The following is an 18,947-nucleotide window of genomic DNA, read 5'->3' on the forward strand; positions in this document are numbered from 1 at the left end:
AAGAGAGCATTGATCGTTTATATTGGGTTGGGGAAAATCTATTATTTTCTCGGTGATGGTTGTAGCGATCGACATCTCGTAAAGTATCTATCAACGAATTTAGAGTTTATGCTCGTTGTTAAGGTGACATTTCATACTAAAAAAATCATGTGATGTTTTTTGTTTGTTCCATTCAGTTGTGAGTTCACAATGGAAATCAACAAAGAGAAAATTCAGTACATTTTAAGCTAATTACGATGCATTTTGCACAGGCAGGCCCATCGTCAAAAATGTCGATAAAATCACAGAAGTAATCGAAGTATGCCGGTCAAATAGTGGTCGTAGCATCGCCCAGAAGCTAAAGAGCGCGAGCATTTCCGCAGAAACTTTAAAATTAATAAATTAAAACACCTTGAAGAAAGGGCAATGGACAATACGTCAATTTTTCTGAAAAAATTTTGGTAAAAATTAAAAATTTTCGGATTTAGAGAATTGGATTTGGAAATTTTGGTATAGAGGTTTTTAAAATGAAATGTCTTCGGTTCTTTTTAACATTTTTTTTTTACTTTTTAGTGTAAAATGTACTTTTCAACTTTTATATTGTATTTTTGCTGAAAGTTTTTGTGGCAAACACTTGTTTTGCCAACTTTGAAAAACACATCTCAAATTTTTTTCTTATTTTTTTATAAACAGCTGAGACTATGCTCAGTAATCTCTGAAAATTTCGTAATGAGATTCTCATAATTTTTCTAGTTATGTATATTCCAAGGCGCATCTATTGAAGGTGGTAGCATTAGGCCAGCAAAAATGTTTTGTACGTTTCATTGTCACGGCAAGGAATTGGCGAAGTAGAAAATAAAAAATTAATTCGCCTTGATTTATTCTGTACTGACAGAAACATGGACACAGCGAAAGAAAAAACAATTTAGGTGATTTACCAACACCACCTTTGTTATATTCAAATACGTGCAGCAGGTAGCGTCATTGTCGTTTTCAAAAAATCCGCGTTAAAGAAAAAGGAAACCCGCACAAAAATGCGAATTGGGAGATGGTTAAAAAATCTTCCTAAAAGAAAAAATTCCGCTCAAAAAATATATTTGCAAGATGGTTAAAAAATCTCCGTAAAAGAAAAACGCGTGTTCGGCTTTTCCATGTCAAAAATAACGGAAAACATTTTTGAGGAATTTCTTAAGCTTTCAACTCCTCAATCGATGGGTTTTTTGTCTCTTTTGTGGGAAAGTGCAAAAAATACTCAGAGGCATATAAGGGGCTAAAATAAAAAAAAGTATGTACATACATCAAAAATAATTGTCAGAAAATTCTATAAGTCTTTTAGTTCACCAAGCTCTAAATTTAACCAAACGCCAACTTAATCTCATTAGAGTGTTTTAAAAACATAGAGCGTTCCGAAATACGTACCGACATACGTACCCATGCTTTTTTGTACAAAAAATTTGCTGCAGCATCTGGCCAAGTGAACTTTATATGAATAGTTTAAAGGGAATCCGTGACCATTTCATGCTTATTGAAAAGAACAGTGAGTACAGTGAAACCTCTTCAAACGGACAACTCTATTAGACGGACCTCTTCTCTGGGCGGACACTTTTTCTCATACGAAGTGAAATTCGGAACAAATTACTCTCTCTTAAGCGGGTATTTCTTTGGCCAGACAGTTAGTTTTCAATAAATTGAAACAAAAAACCTCTTTATCAAAAGACATTAAGATTTCTTTTCTTAACAAAAACACAAAAATATCTGTTGAACGGGCGCAAACTCCTCGTAGGTGGACAAAATATAAAAAATGTGAGTGAGCTGTTAGTTACATACATACTTAAAATGGGAAAAAGGGGACTTCCCGAATAAAGCTTGATGTTTTTTATGCACACATTTAGTTTGGTTCAGGCAGTGATTTGATACTATTATTTCTGGACAACGCAGCATCTCACTCTCACCATAAAAAATTGTCCCCGAAAGGCAGGCTTTGACAACTGACAACTGAATGTCAACTGAATTCGAGCCCGAAGACTTGCCGCTAGCAACGCTGGCTTCGTTATTTGAGTTACCGAAAATCCTAATTCAAATTCTGATTAATTTATTTTATAATAATAGATAATGGACAGAAAACCTACATTTCCGGTTGGATTTTGTTACTGATGAAAACAATGAAACTATTGACGATAATAGTCTGCCACGGAGAGTATTAGCAATGGTAATGGTTGTACGGGTTAGGATAAGGCTTTTATGCACTGCGACTAGATTGAATTATAATTATTTAGTATACCGAGGAATAGAACCAGCTCCTTAGGAGGGAGCAATTGTCCTTCGTCCACTAGTAGGTACGAAAACTTGCCCATATATGGTGCTAATAATTTCGGAGGGTGTATGTTGATCTCATTTTTATGCAGCGAGTACCACTGATTAAATTTTTTGAGCTAGTAACACATCCCAATCAGTGTCGATGAAGGGCTGAGCAAGCGAAAAGCATTTCATTATTAAAAAAAGTTTGACTGAAAGACGGTTTTTAAAATTTTCAGCGGTTGTTTGTGTGCATTTTATTTCGGTGAGGTTTTTCTAGCAAATGGACAGAACGGCAAACGGCAGGCAATGCAAACCTCGAAGTGTATTTCTGCCATAAAAAAATCCTCATAAAAAACCATTTGCCGTTCGGAGTCGGCTTAAAGTTGTAGGCCCCTTCATTTGTTGAAATATCATACATCAAGACGCACACCACAAGCAGGAAGAGAGGCGCAGCCAAACACCCAATAGAGAGTGTAAAGTTTTTGTATGCATATAGGTATGATATATGATTCGGGTTTCGGCTACATATTTAAAGAAAAAAATTGTATCCGTGTAAAATCCGCCGAAATGGGTTTTTATTTGCTCTCCGATTTTCTAAAATAATATGCCATTATTCCAGCCTTGAGTAGTTCTACGAGGTGTGTTCAAAAAGTAATAAAGTTGTTTTTGGCCAAAAAGTCGCGCACAAGCAACAATGTGGGAGCAGGGGCGTTATCGTGACGCAAGAGCCAATTTTTGTTCTTCCACAAATCCGGGCGTTTCTGGCGGATTGCTTCGTGCAAAGTGGTCATAACTTGCAGGTAATATTCCTGGCAAGAACTCATGATGCACAACGCCCCTGCAATCGAAGAATAACGGTAAGCAAAACTTTTACATTCAACCGAACTTGGTGCGCTTTTTTCGGTATTGGTGTGTGCGGCAGTTCCATTGAGATGATTGAGCTTTGGTTTCAACGTCATAACTATAAACTCACGATTCGTCACCAGTTATGACCCTCTGGAGCAAATTTGAGTCGTCGCGGACAGAGTTTAACATCTCATTAGATGCTGCTTTCGGTCGAATTTGAGAATTTTTGGGTACGAATTTTGCGGCGACCCGTCTCATGCCCAAATCATTGAAAGAAATCGAATGGCATGAGCCAATCGATATGTCTAGGTACTCAGCAACTTCTCTAACGGTGATTCGACGATTGGCAAATACCATTTTCTTCACTTCATCCACTTTTTCGTCTGCTGTTGAAGTGCTCGGGCGTCCGGCACGCTTTTCGTCGTTCACATCCTCTCGGCCTTCTGAGAACATTTTGCACCACTGATAAACGTTGCTCTGGTCCAAAGTAGCTTCTCCGTATGACACAGTCAACATTCGGAATGCATCCGCGCACTTAAAATTTGATACAGGTTCATTGATCCATCTTTTTGAATAGGTAAAAATCGAAGACGATCAGAAACACTTGCTTGCACGTGTCAACAATTAACTGAACATTCAAAATGGCCAAACTCGCCGGCATGAGTGAGAGACATGAGTACCAACATATCGCCACAAAAGAATCGAAATTCGATTATACGTAATCTGCGAAAATTCAAAATTCGCGATACTTTCTGAATACATCTCATATATTTCCTTCTTATGTGATTTTGAGCTTCGAAATTGGTTACACATAGTTGGGTCAGTTGCCTAGAGTTGTGACCCTTTATATCCTTTTTGTTTCATCAACCTCAAGAACTTTAAAATTCATTAAAAGTTTGCTTTAAAACTGTTTCGCTAAATAAACACACAAAAAAAAAACCACAACTCCTCGAAACTAGAATAATGACATATTCCTTTTGAAAATCGTATAACAAATAACCAAGTTATAATAAAAAAAAATACCAGTCTAACGGTTAGACTTGATAGAAGTGAAACCTTCCGTAAAACAAACTGGGAGAGAATGAGACGAAAGCAGCATTAGGAGCGGGATAATTATACGTTCATTATAATATTGCTATAAAGTTAATATTTTATTTTCTTCATTTTATCATTATTCATCCTCAATGTTTTCAATTTCAACAAATGATACGAGTGGCTTATGATAGATAAAATATGATACAAATGCTTTGGTTTCGATGTTGTCAAAAAAAATACCCAAACGGACCGAAGAAACAGACTTACAAATTTCTTCCATTTTCGTCTAATTGTATTCATATAAAAATTTATGTCTCTTCCCACCAAAGCTAAATGTATTAGTATATTTTTTCTTGTATTTATTCAAGGCTGAAACCCCGGCGGTACTGCAATACCGGGTCAACCCATGGCAGAGGTGGAGAGCAATCCCCTAAAACACTCCGCCCATTAGTTTAACATTTGTTGTCCTCCGATGGAGGATCTATCAGATGTTAAGCTGATAGGAACAGATACCACACTACCTACTTCAATAGATTTTCTAATAAACCTTTTGAGAATTACACGCTCACAAAGATTAATGTACGAAATATTTATACCGATTCACTTACACTGACTTTCAGTATCTAAACCAAAAAACTGTTTTCAATAAATAATCAGAAATGTCCTAAAATGCAAATTTCAAAAAAAAAAAAAATCCATTTTCGTCTACATGTATTCATATAAAAATTTATGGCTCTTCCCACCAAAGCTAAATGTATTAGTATATTTTTTCTTGTATTTATTCAAGGCCGAAATCCAGGCGGTACTGCAATACCGGGTCAAACCGTGGCAGAGAAGGAGCAAGCCCCTAAAACACTCCGCCCATTTCCAAAAATTAGTTTAACATTTGTTGTTCTCCGATGGAGGATCTATCAGATGTTAAGCTGATAACCACACTACCTAGTCAATACATTTTAAATAATAAACCTAATAAACCTTTTGAGAATTACACTCTCACAAAAATTAATGTACGAAATGTTTATACCGATTCACTTAAACTGACTTTCAGTATCTAAACCAGTGCTGTCCATCCCATACATCAATTGATGACACGTATTCTTACTCTCCATCGTTCAGTCGTTAGCAAACCAGCAACGAATAAACATCACGTTTGTCCGCGACGCTTAATGTATGCAATACAATGCCCTGTGAGAACTTTTTTATGCTAGAAAATGCCTTTGGCGACTTGCAATGCCTTTTATGTTACAAGTCGTTCAAAGGAAGCTATAGATATAATATCAAAAGGCATTTCGATTCCTCCCACAAAAATTTTCTACTCCAATCCAATATTTATTTATTTTGGTTTAAATTTCCCACTGGGCTGCTCCCATTCTCTCGTTCTCACTTATACACTCACATTTTTCATTTTGGACAGCACTGATCTAAACCAAAAAACTGTTTTCAATAAATAATCAGAAATGTTCTACAATGCAAATTTCAAAAAAAAACAAAATTCCATTTTCGTCTACATGTATTCATATAAAAATTTATGGCTCTTCCCACCAAAGCTAAATGTATTAGTATATTTTTTCTTGTATTTATTCAAAGCCGAAATCCCGGCGGTACTGCAATACCGGGTCAACCCGTGGCAGAGAAGGAGCAAGCCCCTAAAACACTCCGCCCATTTACAAAAATTAGTTTAACATTTATTGTCCTCCGATGGAGGATCTATCAGATGTTAAGCTGATAACCACACTACCTAGTCAATACATTTTAAATAATAAACCTAATAAACCTTTTGAGAATTACACGCTCAAAAAATTATTTATATCAACATATAATATAACGCTTCGTAACTAAATAACTTTTAGGCCAGCACCTACAGCATGACGCGGTAGCCGAGCGACTAGCAATGTGAGCTTCCGATCCAAAATCCTTGGTTCGAATCACAAGAAAAAATAAAAGTTATTTTTATTTAGTTCGTCGCTACGTTTATATCAACATATAATATAACGCTTCGTAGCCAAGTTGGTCGCTTTTTTCGTTTCACTTTTTCCCAAATCACTCCCAACGATTCTAAAGAAGTTTTCACTTCAAAAACACATTTCGGCGGTTTTTAGAAGGATCAAACACATTTTCGATTAGTAGTACCGAAATCCTCTCACTTGGACTTTTCTAACTTTTTTCTATGGCGACTGATTCGATCTAATGGTCACACATACTGACAACGACTTATTATTTAAAAATTTGTATAACTGAGTGCATATGTATCTCAACATAGAGAGAAATTATTACCCGATATTCTGCTTGATTTTCTTGTTGGTTTATATTCTCTTAGAATTATTTACATGAAGGTATACGGCTCAGTATTAAAGTTAATTTTTAGTAGAGCTTAAGTCTAACTTTAGTTTTGCGTTTCACCAACATGTTTTAAAATAAACCTTAAGCTCAACTTAAGTTGTGAATATCAGCGGCTTATTATCAGCTGTTAGCGGCTTATTATCACAGTTTCCCGCAATGTTACTGTGACCAAGAACCCAGATGAAGCTTGTGTCAAAGAATTCGGACGCAGTCCAAAGAGAGGCCAGGCATTCCCTGACCAGTTTCGAATGCACCGTCACTGATCCGAGGGCCTTTATTTCCTTTTGGCCATTTTACTAATTTTGTTTGGAAATGCTTCAAAAATTACTATTTTAAGAATTTCAACCCCTTTTATCCAAAAACCGTGTCATGGATTTTAATTTTTAGATGCCATATTAAGAAACTCCACAAAATAACATTCACCTCAACTGGCAGTTCAAAGAAATTGATTGCTTGAGGAGCACTGCAACTACTTGGCTTGCTTTTGTATTTATTATTTATTTATGTACAAGTAGCACACTGTGATTCTACACATACTTTTTTTTTAATATTTGGCTTAAATATCTACTCTACCATAAGCAAGAAAGTGCAGAGACGCTGGTCCTTTGGTACTGTTTTTATGCTTTGTATTGTTGCAAATCCGAAGGAAGGAAACATAAGAATAAAAAATAAGGTTAAAGGGTTACAACTGCATCGAAACAAACTAAATGGAATTGTCCAACTCGGCAGGGGCTCCAATGACAACACCTTTTAAAAATGCAGTCAGTATTACTAGTGGTAATGGCTTTTATATACTTTGAAAATTAAAAGAAAAAAAATTTAATTGCAGCCATACAAACAAATATGAGCAACTGTATTAAAATCGATGGAATTTAAACTCGCGATTGCGTAACAAAAGTGGCTAGGATTATAAGTATGGTCGTCACGTTGGAAAGTTTTGTGCTTGAAGCTGTTATTTTTAGGAGGTTTGAGCAGTCAGCTGATCCACACAGGTGAGCAAAAAAAGAGCAAGCACAAAATATTCCTCAATATCGAAATATCAGTAGCGTCACTTTTAGCACAATAACTCACGAACTAATGAATAGAATATCATGAAATTTTAACAGCTGTCTTTTTAAAGTTAGTACTAGCTGAAAAAAAGCTGAATGCAATAAAACTAATGCCATCTATGTCTTAAGCCCTGGACGTTAATTTCCAATAAAATTATCAATGCATATCAAGTCCAACTTGATGTTATTTAGACAGATTTTTCAAAGGCGCCACAGTCCACGGTTGTTTCTCACTTTTGTTAATAATTTACCAAATAATTTTTATGAAACGAAATGTTTAATGTTCGCGGATGATTTGAAATTGTTTTTGAGAATCCAAAACGTGACTGACTTCAGTAATTTTCAAATTGACTTCGAAAATTCCGTTTGGCCGAGCTCCTTCACCTATTTCTGGCGTGCGTCTTGATGTTGTTCCGAACGGCATATATTTTTTTTTATGAAGAGCTTTTTCATGGCAGAAATACACCCGGAGGTTTGCCATTGCCTGCCGAGGAACGACCGCTATTAGAAAAATGTTTTTTCTTAATTTTGGTGTTTCACCGAAATTCCAACCTACGATCTCTCCGAATCCCGATCGGTAGTTTCACACCAATCCGTTGATGATTGTGCTCAGATTGCTCGCATGGGAAGAAAAATTTTAAGAAAGATCTTTGGACCAATAAGAATTGATGATGGTACCTATAGAATCCGATTGAACTCTAAACTGAACGATCTAACTCAGAACGAGACAGCTGTGCATTTTGTTAAAGCGCAGCGCATAAGATGGCTAGGTCATGGGATCCGTATGCCTGTTGATTGTACCGTGAAGAAAGCCTTGCCAGGAAAGCTAATGGGCGTAAGGATCAAACGCATGACCGAGAAACCGATGGATAGACGCAGTGGAATACGATCTCAAGGATTTAGGAATGCGTAACTACGAAGCAAAAACTCAAGACCGACCGGTTTGGAGGAGCATTGGAAGCTTTGACGCACCGCACGTTGTAATGCTGTGAAAGAAGAAGAAGATTTCCAATCAACAACAAATCCAAATGATAAGGACATGTTAAAGATCACGGTTAAAGCAAGGTGCATTCAATTAGCGATGGGCACTTATTAAATAGTATAGCCGCATTCCATTTGTTTGCACACGTGTAGGTACTCGTATATGGATATGTGCTCGAAAAGGCAACGCGAAAAATACTGGATTTGTGTGGCTCCTTAACTGCACTAGCTTCGTTAAACATTTTTCAAAGCAAACCATAGTAAAAAATAGGACTATGTTCACATAATAGAGGTTAGCCTTTTCACTCTTAAGAGCCTCATTACAACACACCTTAGACTTTTTTGCTCACTCTATTGGACGTAGGTATATTACATACAAGCGACCGTCTATTTAAACGAAGGGGTACTGTATTCGAATTCCACTATACACTTTACTATACTGTTCTTTACAACAGATACCTTTTCTTGGAAAGCAGCCCATATTTGGAATGTTGCACATGTGACCTTGCCCTTACTACGCTTCCGCTCACGTTTTCGTTTTTTACCACACAAATAATTCCTAAGGTTCAACAGCATATACACCTGAGCTACGCTTGGAAATTTATTGCGGTATTATATTATGTATACTCCTAGTTATATATGTATGTATGTATGTATGTGCATGTAGCCACGTCAACGAAGATGTTGAAAATTTACGTAAAAATTTACTTTTTTATTAGACTGCTGCTGTGATTGGAAGAAAACAAATATCGCTATGGGTACTAATCACATTTCTGATGTTCTGGTCTCTCATGAGTATATGACTTTGGAACAACAGCAGCAACATCAAATGCACCAACATCAACTAAATGTCAGCATTAACTCCGAAAGTCCCCGCTCCCCGATTGACCTACAGGAGGGATCATCGAGACCAGTACGCAAAGTCAACCAGAGGACTACTCAGGTACTTTATATATTTTGTATTGTATGTATGTATAAATAATTAATCGTACTGTATCAATACACTTATTTCGAAATTATCAGAAATCAAATATCCGCCATATCAGTCATATCATTACAGTTTTAAAAAATCATGAGAACGTCGTTAATTTTTTGAAGCATTTAAAAAAAATTTAAAAATAATTTATTTAACATATAATCCCATGTATTTTTTTACAATAAAGGTACAATAACAGAAACACGGAAAATATTGCATTGAAATTAAAAAAAAGAACAAAAACGCAAATTATCATTTTCATTATGGGCAAAGCTCATATTAGTACGCATACATATGTATGTATGTTGCAGTGCTGTCTTTAAATATTTCGGACAAGTGTTGTATAAAGGATCCATAATCCCGTATCCAGAGCTGTATGTTTTGGGTCGCTATCTTTTTGAAAGAAGAATTGTTTATTTTGCAATTCAATTTTTTGAAACTTTTGTGGAAATTCTTCTTTAACATTTCACTACTTAGCGGTCATAATGCCATCAATAAAATGCAATTTTTTTACTCTACCGAACTCAAACCATCTCTATACCATCAACGTACCTTCGTCGTGTCTGAAATAAGGCTGCAGATGGCGTTTCCAAAGGCCTGTTTTAGCTTCAGTGCAGATTTGTATGCGTCCATCCCACATTTTTATATGAAATTTACAATCGTAACAATGGATAACCTTTTTCTAAAATCGAATTTTTTATTTTAAGTATTTTTCTGCGAATATTTTTATTTACTCACATATGGTTTTCTTACTGCACTTCTGCTCCTGAATCCCAATTTTTTAACATAATTAGGCACTATTTGTAGTGTAACTTTGACAGAATGGTTAATGGTTAATGGTAGTAAAGGGTTAAGGTATGGGCCTTTAGCACCGCGACCATATTGATCTATTGTGCACCCTAGCTGTCTATTGACTGTTAAGTATGATTATGAATTGTACCAGCTCCTTCTGAGGGAGTGATTGAAGGTCTTCATCTATAAGCATGAACTTGTTTAAAACTTTTTCCTTCTATGCGTCAACCCCGGACATTCGATGATGAGATGTTCTATAGACTCCTCATTTTCGCAGCAAAATCTGCAGGTGCTGGTGTTAGTTATGCCTAATTTATGTAAGTTTTTAACGTGAGGCCCTTGTTAGCTCTTTTAGCATTGAAACTTAAGAAATTTTTGGAGTGTCTAAGACCCTCTACGTTGTTCCAATTCTGATTTATTAACTTTGACAGAAAAATATTATCTAATTCTGAAGCAAGCTGAACAGCGCTGACGACGGGTTTTTCCTGAAAAGACGTTATAGGGTAGTTTTATGCCGCCAATTCGATATGTTCACATTTCATGGCTCTGTATCAATCCGCCCATTTTCTTTATAAATTTTAATTATCGAGTATCAATTTTTGCCTACTGCTTTCAATAAATCTGAATAATAAATTTAAATGAGCCCAGTCAGCAAAAATGCAACGCAAACTATTGTCATTTGGTATGAATTCTTACTCGAGCTGTCATTTTAAGGCACGTAAGCCAAGATTCTTACCTAATATTTTACACGTAGTCCAAGGACAATACCGCAGGCGATGGAACGATGAGCTGTATGAGCTTTACGACGACATAGACATATCGCAGCGAATAAAGATCGTTGACTGGCGCCGGTTGGCACGAGAAAGAAACGACTGGCGGGCTTTGTTAAACTCGGCAAAAATCGCATATGAGGTTATCGGGCCAATTAAGAAGAAAAAGTCTAAGAACTTTTCAGAACGACGTTGAACCGACTATTCGGCGTCTTCTTCAATACTTCGCTCTCAGAACTTTGCGGACAGATTTATTTTTTCCAAAATAAACTTGCACAATTTGGAAGCATTGCTCTTATGTTAAACGATTCGTGATGGCGTGCAAGTCTTACTGAACAAAAATGTCTACACAGTTTGCCATTCTAAGCCGTCAAACCATGGTTATCGATATCGATAGATCTCATTCAGTTAAAAAAAGCCCTATATATTTTAAATTGATTTCACACTTCTCCGTAAGGTTCTGGCAATTTCTTTTAAAGATTTAACGCTCGTCTGATAATTCACTTGTTTTCGCTGATATTGTAAATTAATTCCGTGAACTAAACCTCAAGAATGATCGAATACTAGATTTCTCCCATCAGAGAGCCGTCAACTGGTGAACTTGCATGAGAAAAATGTGAAAATGTGGGCAATAATGCAAGAATAAGAAATTACACCAGCAATACACGAATAAATTGGTCAAGTGTCACGTCACAAAAACAGCAATTGTGTCGAATTCACTGCCAGTGAAACAGCTTACCTCAGGAGACAGAATAATCGCTTAATTCTTACTGGGCATTTCTTTATTTGCTTATATGAAGCCGGATCTGAAAGCAGTTGTTGGAATGTAGAGGAAGATCATCATTACAAATTTCTAGAGTTCCAGTGTGGAACATAGGACCAGAGGAAGATGATACCATAAAACTCCTTCTCTGCCACTAGCAAGCCGTATTGATAAAGCACTCGGTAGGTATAGCTATCAGAAGCTTGATATTCTCAATTCAACCTGAGATGAAATTCATAGTGAGTAGCAATTAGATATATGTAGGTAAATAGAGACACCACTAAACTATCATTGATCAGATAAACCTTCTGTATATGTAGAGAATTGAGCATTGTGAAGTGATGGCTTTTTCTGCCGGCGATAATTTGTCCAAGCGACTTATCTTTGAGTTGCGGAAAAATGAAGAAATTATTAATCAAATCAGGAATTTCAACGGATGCTTAAAATTTCAAGCAACAGTTTGCATTAATTCATGTGCGTAGATCCATTAATCGCAACCTATGATGATCTTAAAGACGATTTAAAAAGGTTAAAAGGGCTTTTTTGGCCTAATTGATAGGAGCTTTTTTCTAACTTTAGTTAAATTATGTGGGATGAAAAGAGAATAAATCTTATAATATGTGTGAATGTAAGAAAATTATAGCTGACCCCAAAGCCATTAGTAAAGCGGCTAACAAACCTTCATTACGGAGTCGGAATGAATCTTGGCCATGGGGAATTAGGGAAACGATATCGAGTTACAAAAGTTCTTCCACGCCGTAGTTTCCTTCTGTTCTCCTGGGCATGGAGGATTAGGAACCTGATATCGAATTGCAAAGTTCTCTAAGCCGCAGTCTTCCTCTGTTCCAACATCTTGCCTTATCTTATCTCATTATTAAAAATGTTTTAGCCAGTTGTACGTACTTCTCTTTTTTCTTTTTCTCAATTATGATGTTCTCGCTAGAAATGCTTGAAATAAATCTTATCTTCTCAATTGTGTACATTCTGTATGGTAAACATTAAACTTATGCATTGTTGTGGTTATTATGTGTACACTCATATATTCTATGCACACGCATGTGGGTTGAAATTGAAAACGAAATGTAGTTCATCCATATCTGGAAGCTGTCCAGTGGTATTCAAAGCGTTCTCCTTCTTCTTTTCATTTCAGTTAAGCAATAATAATTATGAGATGGAAATGACAGATTCAAGTTCACAAAGCGATGATACAAGCGGGGGCGGCGGCAGCAGTAATGGTGGCAGTGCACGGCCATCCAGCCGCGGTAGGAACTCCCTATCAAGCTCTGCACAAAGTCGCCGGAGGAAAGGTGTCCTTAACGCAAAGGAGCGTAATCTGCGGCGATTGGAGTCAAATGAGCGCGAACGCATGAGAATGCACAGCTTAAATGATGCTTTTCAGGTATGTATGTATGGTATTTAAATGTATATAAATATGTATGCGTACAAAGCAAGATCTGAGTGCTTAAAATATGGTAAATCAATATAAGAACTTAAAATTAATACATTTCAATACAAATACACACATTTATTTATTTATAAGAACGGCATACAGGAAAAAACAATAATATAACAGTAAAATGCGAAAACGAGGTCAAATATGATGATTAAAATAGGTACGCCGCTTTTATTTATCGATTTCCTTGTGCCGCTCGGAAAAATTTAAAGTTATTATTGAAATTTCGTTTTTTTTTTTTACAAGTGGCATCACTGCTTCATTGTGAATTTAAAAGAACCGTTGTGTTAAGTTGCATTATTGGTTGCACAAATTCGGGTATTTTCATGAAATGTATTTATGCGTGGCCACTAAAATAGATACTTTGTGTAGTATGAAGCTGAGTGTGTCCCACAGGACAACAGCTTCAACTTAACCTAACCTGCATCACTGATAATTTAATTGTGACTCTTGTCGTTTTAAGTAATCAAAAGCCATTGCAGCTGAAGGTAGCAACGTAGTATCAGCGAGATATGTACGGCGTCAATTGTACAACATGAACCTACCAGGCAGAAGAGCTCGAAAAGTTCCGCTCTTGAAACAAGCAAATTTAAGGAAGAGGAAAAGTTTTGCTCAAAACGACAAGTCATGGTGTGGACCTGAGGGTATAAAAAAATGGTATAACACATAGGGTTTTTCAGCAAGAGCGCTTCAACTTTTGAACTTTTTTGAATAAAACACAAACGGTTTGACTTTTTAAACTAATTTTTTTTTTATTATCGAGTTTGAACATATACATACATTTAAGTATGAAATTCGATTTCTTTTGCATGACCACCGCGTGCACGTTTTACGAAGTCCAATCGTTGAACCCAATTTTCGACCACTCTTTTGCATAAATCGGCCGAAATTCCAGCAATTTTGGGGTCAATATTGGCTCTGAGCTCACAAATCGTCGCCGGCTTGTTACTGTAGACCAATGACTTCACATAACGAAGTCCAATCGTTGAACCCAATTTTCAACCACTCTTTTGCATAAATCGGCCGAAATTCCAGCAATTTTGGGGTCAATATTGGCTCTGAGCTCACAAATCGTCGCCGGCTTGTTACTGTAGACCAATGACTTCACATAACCCCAAAACGGGACGGCTTGTTAAATGGACCGTAAAATGGCCGTAATGCTCTTAAAGTAGCACCAACAGAACGATTATTTTCATAAAAAATTTGCACGATTCGCAATCGTTGCTCAAGTGTGTAGCGTTCCATGATGAAATGTATACTAATGAAATTTACAAATGACAAGCGAAAAATAAAAAATATTGCGTCGTTCCGCTCCCTATCGGAAAAAAGTTAAAGCGCACCTATTGAATAACCCTATACATAGGAGCGATGAAACAAAATTAAATGTATTTTGAAATGATGATGGGGGAAATGTCAGACGTCTTAAAGGACAAAAGTTCTCAAGCTGGTTCGCAAACAAAATAGTCAAGCATGGTGATGTTGCCGCCCCAATGATTTTAGATTTAGATTCAGATTTATTTGAAGTTTGCACATCGACATGGTCTTTTGTACCGTTAACTCATCACAGTTACCTCATTCATACCCAGTTCCCTTATTAAACTTAAGATAGAGGCGAGTTGGACTGAGCGAACGTAATGAGTTGGGGATGCTTTTCTTGGTATGGAGTAGTACCTATTCACCTCATAACCAACAAAACGGACAGATTTATTTATAAGAACATATTTCAAGAAGTGATGCTACCACTCGCTCAGGAGAATATACGGGAATGGTTTTTCCAAAATAATGTTAAAGTTATGGCTTGGCCAAGCCAGTCAACCGACCTGAAAGTATTTATAACAAAAATCGAAGAACTATGGTATTCCACTTCCACAGAAACCTGCCGTAGGATAATCAATCCTGTGCCAAATCGAGTACAAACAATCATTGACAATCATGGTGGAGACAGTGGTTATTGATTATGGGGTCCCGGTAGTCTTTTTAGCTTTTTATTTAACTTCTTTTACATACAAAAATTAAAAAAAAATATTTTTTTTTTAATAAATAATTTTTTTCTAATTTTTAATTTTAATAATTTGGCCCTCCCGAAAAATTGAACCTGGACGGTGTGGCCCATTTGAAACACAAAAACCAAAAAAAATTATTAATCAGTATGACTGTAGCTGTGCCCCGTACTAGAATAAAAAAAAGAAAATTTAACAAAATGGCGCGGTTTTGAATTTGAAACTCTAAAAATCGGGGTTTTTCAGTTTTTTAATAAAAAAAAAAACGAAATAATAATATGATTCTAGTACGGACGATAGCCATTGATGTTGTGAACAACATATTAAAATTTCAGACGATTCGGTTGAATAGTTTTTTGACAAAACTAGCCCGAAAAAAGTGGTTTTGAGATAATTGAATTTAAAGTTTTGAGAGTAGCCGCGTGACTTATCTGGCTCTACCTGCTAAAACGGCTGTATAATCGAAAATGCTGGGAATAGCCTTCCAAAAATTTGATAGTATATTCTTAAAAGCCTATACCTTCGAAATATCACAAAAAAAATTGAGTTTTTGAAAATTATAGACCACCTTAGACTTCGATCATTAAACAGCGTTTTTAATAAAATCACTAAGTTCTTATCTTATCGTATCTATTTCAATTCCATACCTATTTTAATGGCCACATGAATATTTACTTTCTGTTTCTATTGTCACTAGTTTAAGTTTTAAAAGATTCTTGAATTATTATTTAAAAAATAAATATATTAATTGGCGCGTACACTTCTGTTAGGTGCTTGGCCGAGCTCCTCCTCCTATTTGTGGTGTGCATGTTGATGTTGTTCCACAAATGGAGGGACCTACAGTTTCAAGCCGACTCCGAACGGCAGATATTTTTATGAGGAGCTTTTTCATGGCAGAAATACACTCGGAGGTTTGCCATTGCCTGCCGAGGGGCGGCCGCTATTAGAAAACTGTTTTTATTAATTTTGCTTTCACCGAGATTCGGACCAACGATCTCTCTGTGAATTCCGAATGGTAATCACGCACCAACCCATTCGGCTACGGCGGCCATTTCGTATATTCACATTCAGAATCACTCGTATTTGCAGTTTTTAAACAAGAAATAATTGGAAATTTGAAAGCTTGACCGTGGGTGAAATGTTATGTTGTCATTTAAGCTACTTCAGAATTTTACGTTCAAGTTAAAATTATAAAAATACTCAGCTTGTCTGCTTTAGAAAGGCGGCAAATTCTCCTCCTTTGAGTCCTCAGAGGCTAACCTGAACTTTGCCTTCTGTGGGACACGCCTTAACCTCTCCAATCGGGACCAATATTCATAAGTGATATCTTTGACTATAACGGTATCGACGTAGCGCTTAAGTTTTTAAGTTTAGGAAATCTGATGTACAATTTTTTTTTTACATTTAAGTATCACCCTAATACATAATATACATGCTACAAAATTATATTTCATAGAAAAATTTTATATTCTTTTTTATAAAGAGTGGTGAAGTTTCAAGGGCCGGTGCTGCTTTTGAATAAAATATAATTTTTTAGGTCATTTATTGACATTTCTTTTTATTATGATAATATTGGTATGGCTAATTCACGTATGGAACAAAATATCGGCCAAATGGCCGCCGCGGCCTCGGTGGCACACCTCCAAAGACCACTAAATGCAAATAGTTCCTTGTCTAAAGGGTGGTTAAGTTTCAAGGGCCGGTATTGATTTTAAATAATATACAACTTTTTTAAAAAACTATTATCATTTCTCTTTATTATGATCAAATTGGTATGGCTAATTTACGTATGAAACAAAATATCGGCCAAATGGCCTCGGCGGCACACCTCCATCCGATGGTCCAAATTTTAGATGACGCTGAGGCATAATTGAGGTTCTATGCCATTAATGTGCCAATTTATCTCATCCTTTAGCTCTTGAATTGTTGCTGACTTATCGACGTACACCTTTTCTTCCAAATAATCCCAAAGAAAGGAGTCCAACGGTGTCGTTGACGTTTAGGTGTGGTTCACATTCAACATCGGCCCTTGAAATTTAACAACCCTTTATAATACATGGACTTGAAACGTCAGATCCATCCTTTCTACGAAGTGTGGCTATTAAATAACGAGGCTAACGGTACTATAGAAGAAGTACACATGCGCAAAATGCCAAGGACCGCCGGCAAAGAACATATAATATAAAGGCAAGGAGATGTAGTGCCCAGAACTGATTAGAGTTGTTTGGTTACATATTCTTAGCCACCAGTTGCTTTGCGGGAAGTTTTTTTTTAATAAAGTACCTCTCGCTTTTGTAAACAAATTAGTATTGCCATAGTTTTCCTTCATATTAGAGTAGCTTTTTTAATTTCGCCAGAATAATGTTAATGTGTGCCAAAAGCCACCATTTGAATTCTGACGTTTGAGTATAAAAAAGATCGTAAAAATATTGATAGCGACCCACTGAATGCCATTCGAAATGAACCACACTTAGGAGGGATAAGAACATGTGGCAAAACGTGCTTTTTACTTATGGTTCCGAAATGGAACTCCAATCCATGCATTAATAGAGGCCAACTTCACCGAGAGCCAAAACAATTGAGTGTGAGTATTCATGTGTATTTTCAATGGGTTCCTGAAGATCAAACTATTAGGTAACATTATTAACTTTTGTGAAACTTACTTTCTTAGGTACTTTTATGACCTGATCAACTGCAAACGAAAGTGATAAAAAAATGTTTTACAGCGCTAGCTCCGTTACTGAATAGCCATACTTCATATATTTATTTATACGTGCATGCATACATACATACAAGTATATACTTAGTAAGAAAGTATGAAAATTTCTAGTACAAAATAATTCTGATGCAAACATATCTACATATTCATTTCATTTTTCAGTCCTTGCGCGAAGTCATTCCTCATGTGGAAATGGAACGGCGCCTCTCTAAAATTGAGACTTTAACACTGGCAAAAAACTATATTATCAATTTGACGCATATAATTCTCACGAAACGTAATGAGGAGCCATCCTTGGATTTGAATGGAGTAATTTTAAATGGAGCTACTACCAGCGATATGAGCAATAATGGTGGGCTCGGAGTAGGCGATGTTGGACTCGGTGTTGGCGTTGGTGTTGGTATCTTGAGTCTAAATGGCGCGGGCGGTGGCAGCAGCGCTGGCGGCGGACCCTGCTACGATGAGGTCCTTACAAATGGCACAAACACCTATGATTGTGCCTTAGCCGCTGCAGATGTGGTAAATCAGCCACCGCGTCTAACGACCGCCACCACCACCATACAGATACAGAATCAAAGTCTCAGTCATTTGCAGCCACAATTGTCGCAACATCTTATGCAATCGAACCACAATCAATTGATGTTGCAACAATCGAACGCTGCCACAATACTACTCAACAATGGTTTTGACACGAATGACAACAACAATAATTATGATGAGCCATTTCGAGAATTTATATAAATTTACAGACCGAAATTCAGAAATAAAAGTACTTATAATACTGTATGACACCAAAAAGTGGCTAATATGAGATTATATGCATTGGATCGAGGTAGGATCAAGGTAGAGAAATAGAATACCGTTTGGGAGAACCGAATCTCTTGGAAATAATACTCCATGTAAGCATATTAGGTCGCTAGCGTCCCGCTTTGTGAATTTTTTTTTT

The 18,947-nt window shown here is 36.5% G+C and overlaps 1 protein-coding gene and 3 pseudogenes across 1 annotated transcript; 1 reads left to right on the forward strand and 3 right to left on the reverse strand.

Annotated features, from left to right (window-relative positions):
• Positions 1–843: 843 nt before the first annotated feature.
• Positions 844–18,742, forward strand: LOC129248397 (protein dimmed). Its single transcript, XM_054887930.1, has 4 exons — positions 844–908; positions 9,248–9,471; positions 12,980–13,228; positions 18,164–18,742. The coding sequence occupies exons 2-4, from the start codon at positions 9,283–9,285 to the stop codon at positions 18,740–18,742; spliced, it is 1,017 nt and encodes a 338-aa protein (XP_054743905.1). The 5' UTR covers positions 844–908; positions 9,248–9,282.
• LOC129249570 (U2 spliceosomal RNA) lies at positions 4,518–4,695 on the reverse strand (annotated as a pseudogene).
• LOC129249578 (U2 spliceosomal RNA) lies at positions 4,938–5,120 on the reverse strand (annotated as a pseudogene).
• On the reverse strand, positions 5,736–5,919 carry LOC129249533 (U2 spliceosomal RNA; annotated as a pseudogene).
• Positions 18,743–18,947: the final 205 nt, after the last annotated feature.

The sequence above is a fragment of the Anastrepha obliqua genome, chromosome 5, assembly GCF_027943255.1.
Source record: "Anastrepha obliqua isolate idAnaObli1 chromosome 5, idAnaObli1_1.0, whole genome shotgun sequence".
In the NCBI taxonomy this organism is placed as follows: domain Eukaryota; kingdom Metazoa; phylum Arthropoda; class Insecta; order Diptera; family Tephritidae; genus Anastrepha; species Anastrepha obliqua.

Bases quoted from the DNA above. Each gene is read 5' to 3' on its own strand.
- LOC129248397 (XM_054887930.1), top strand. From the start codon at position 9,283: ATGGGTACTAATCACATTTCTGATGTTCTGGTCTCTCATGAGTATATG. The intron at 9,472-12,979 runs GTACTTTATATA...TTTTCATTTCAG, and splicing joins TCAACCAGAGGACTACTCAG to TTAAGCAATAATAATTATGA. The intron at 13,229-18,163 runs GTATGTATGTAT...TTCATTTTTCAG, and splicing joins GCTTAAATGATGCTTTTCAG to TCCTTGCGCGAAGTCATTCC.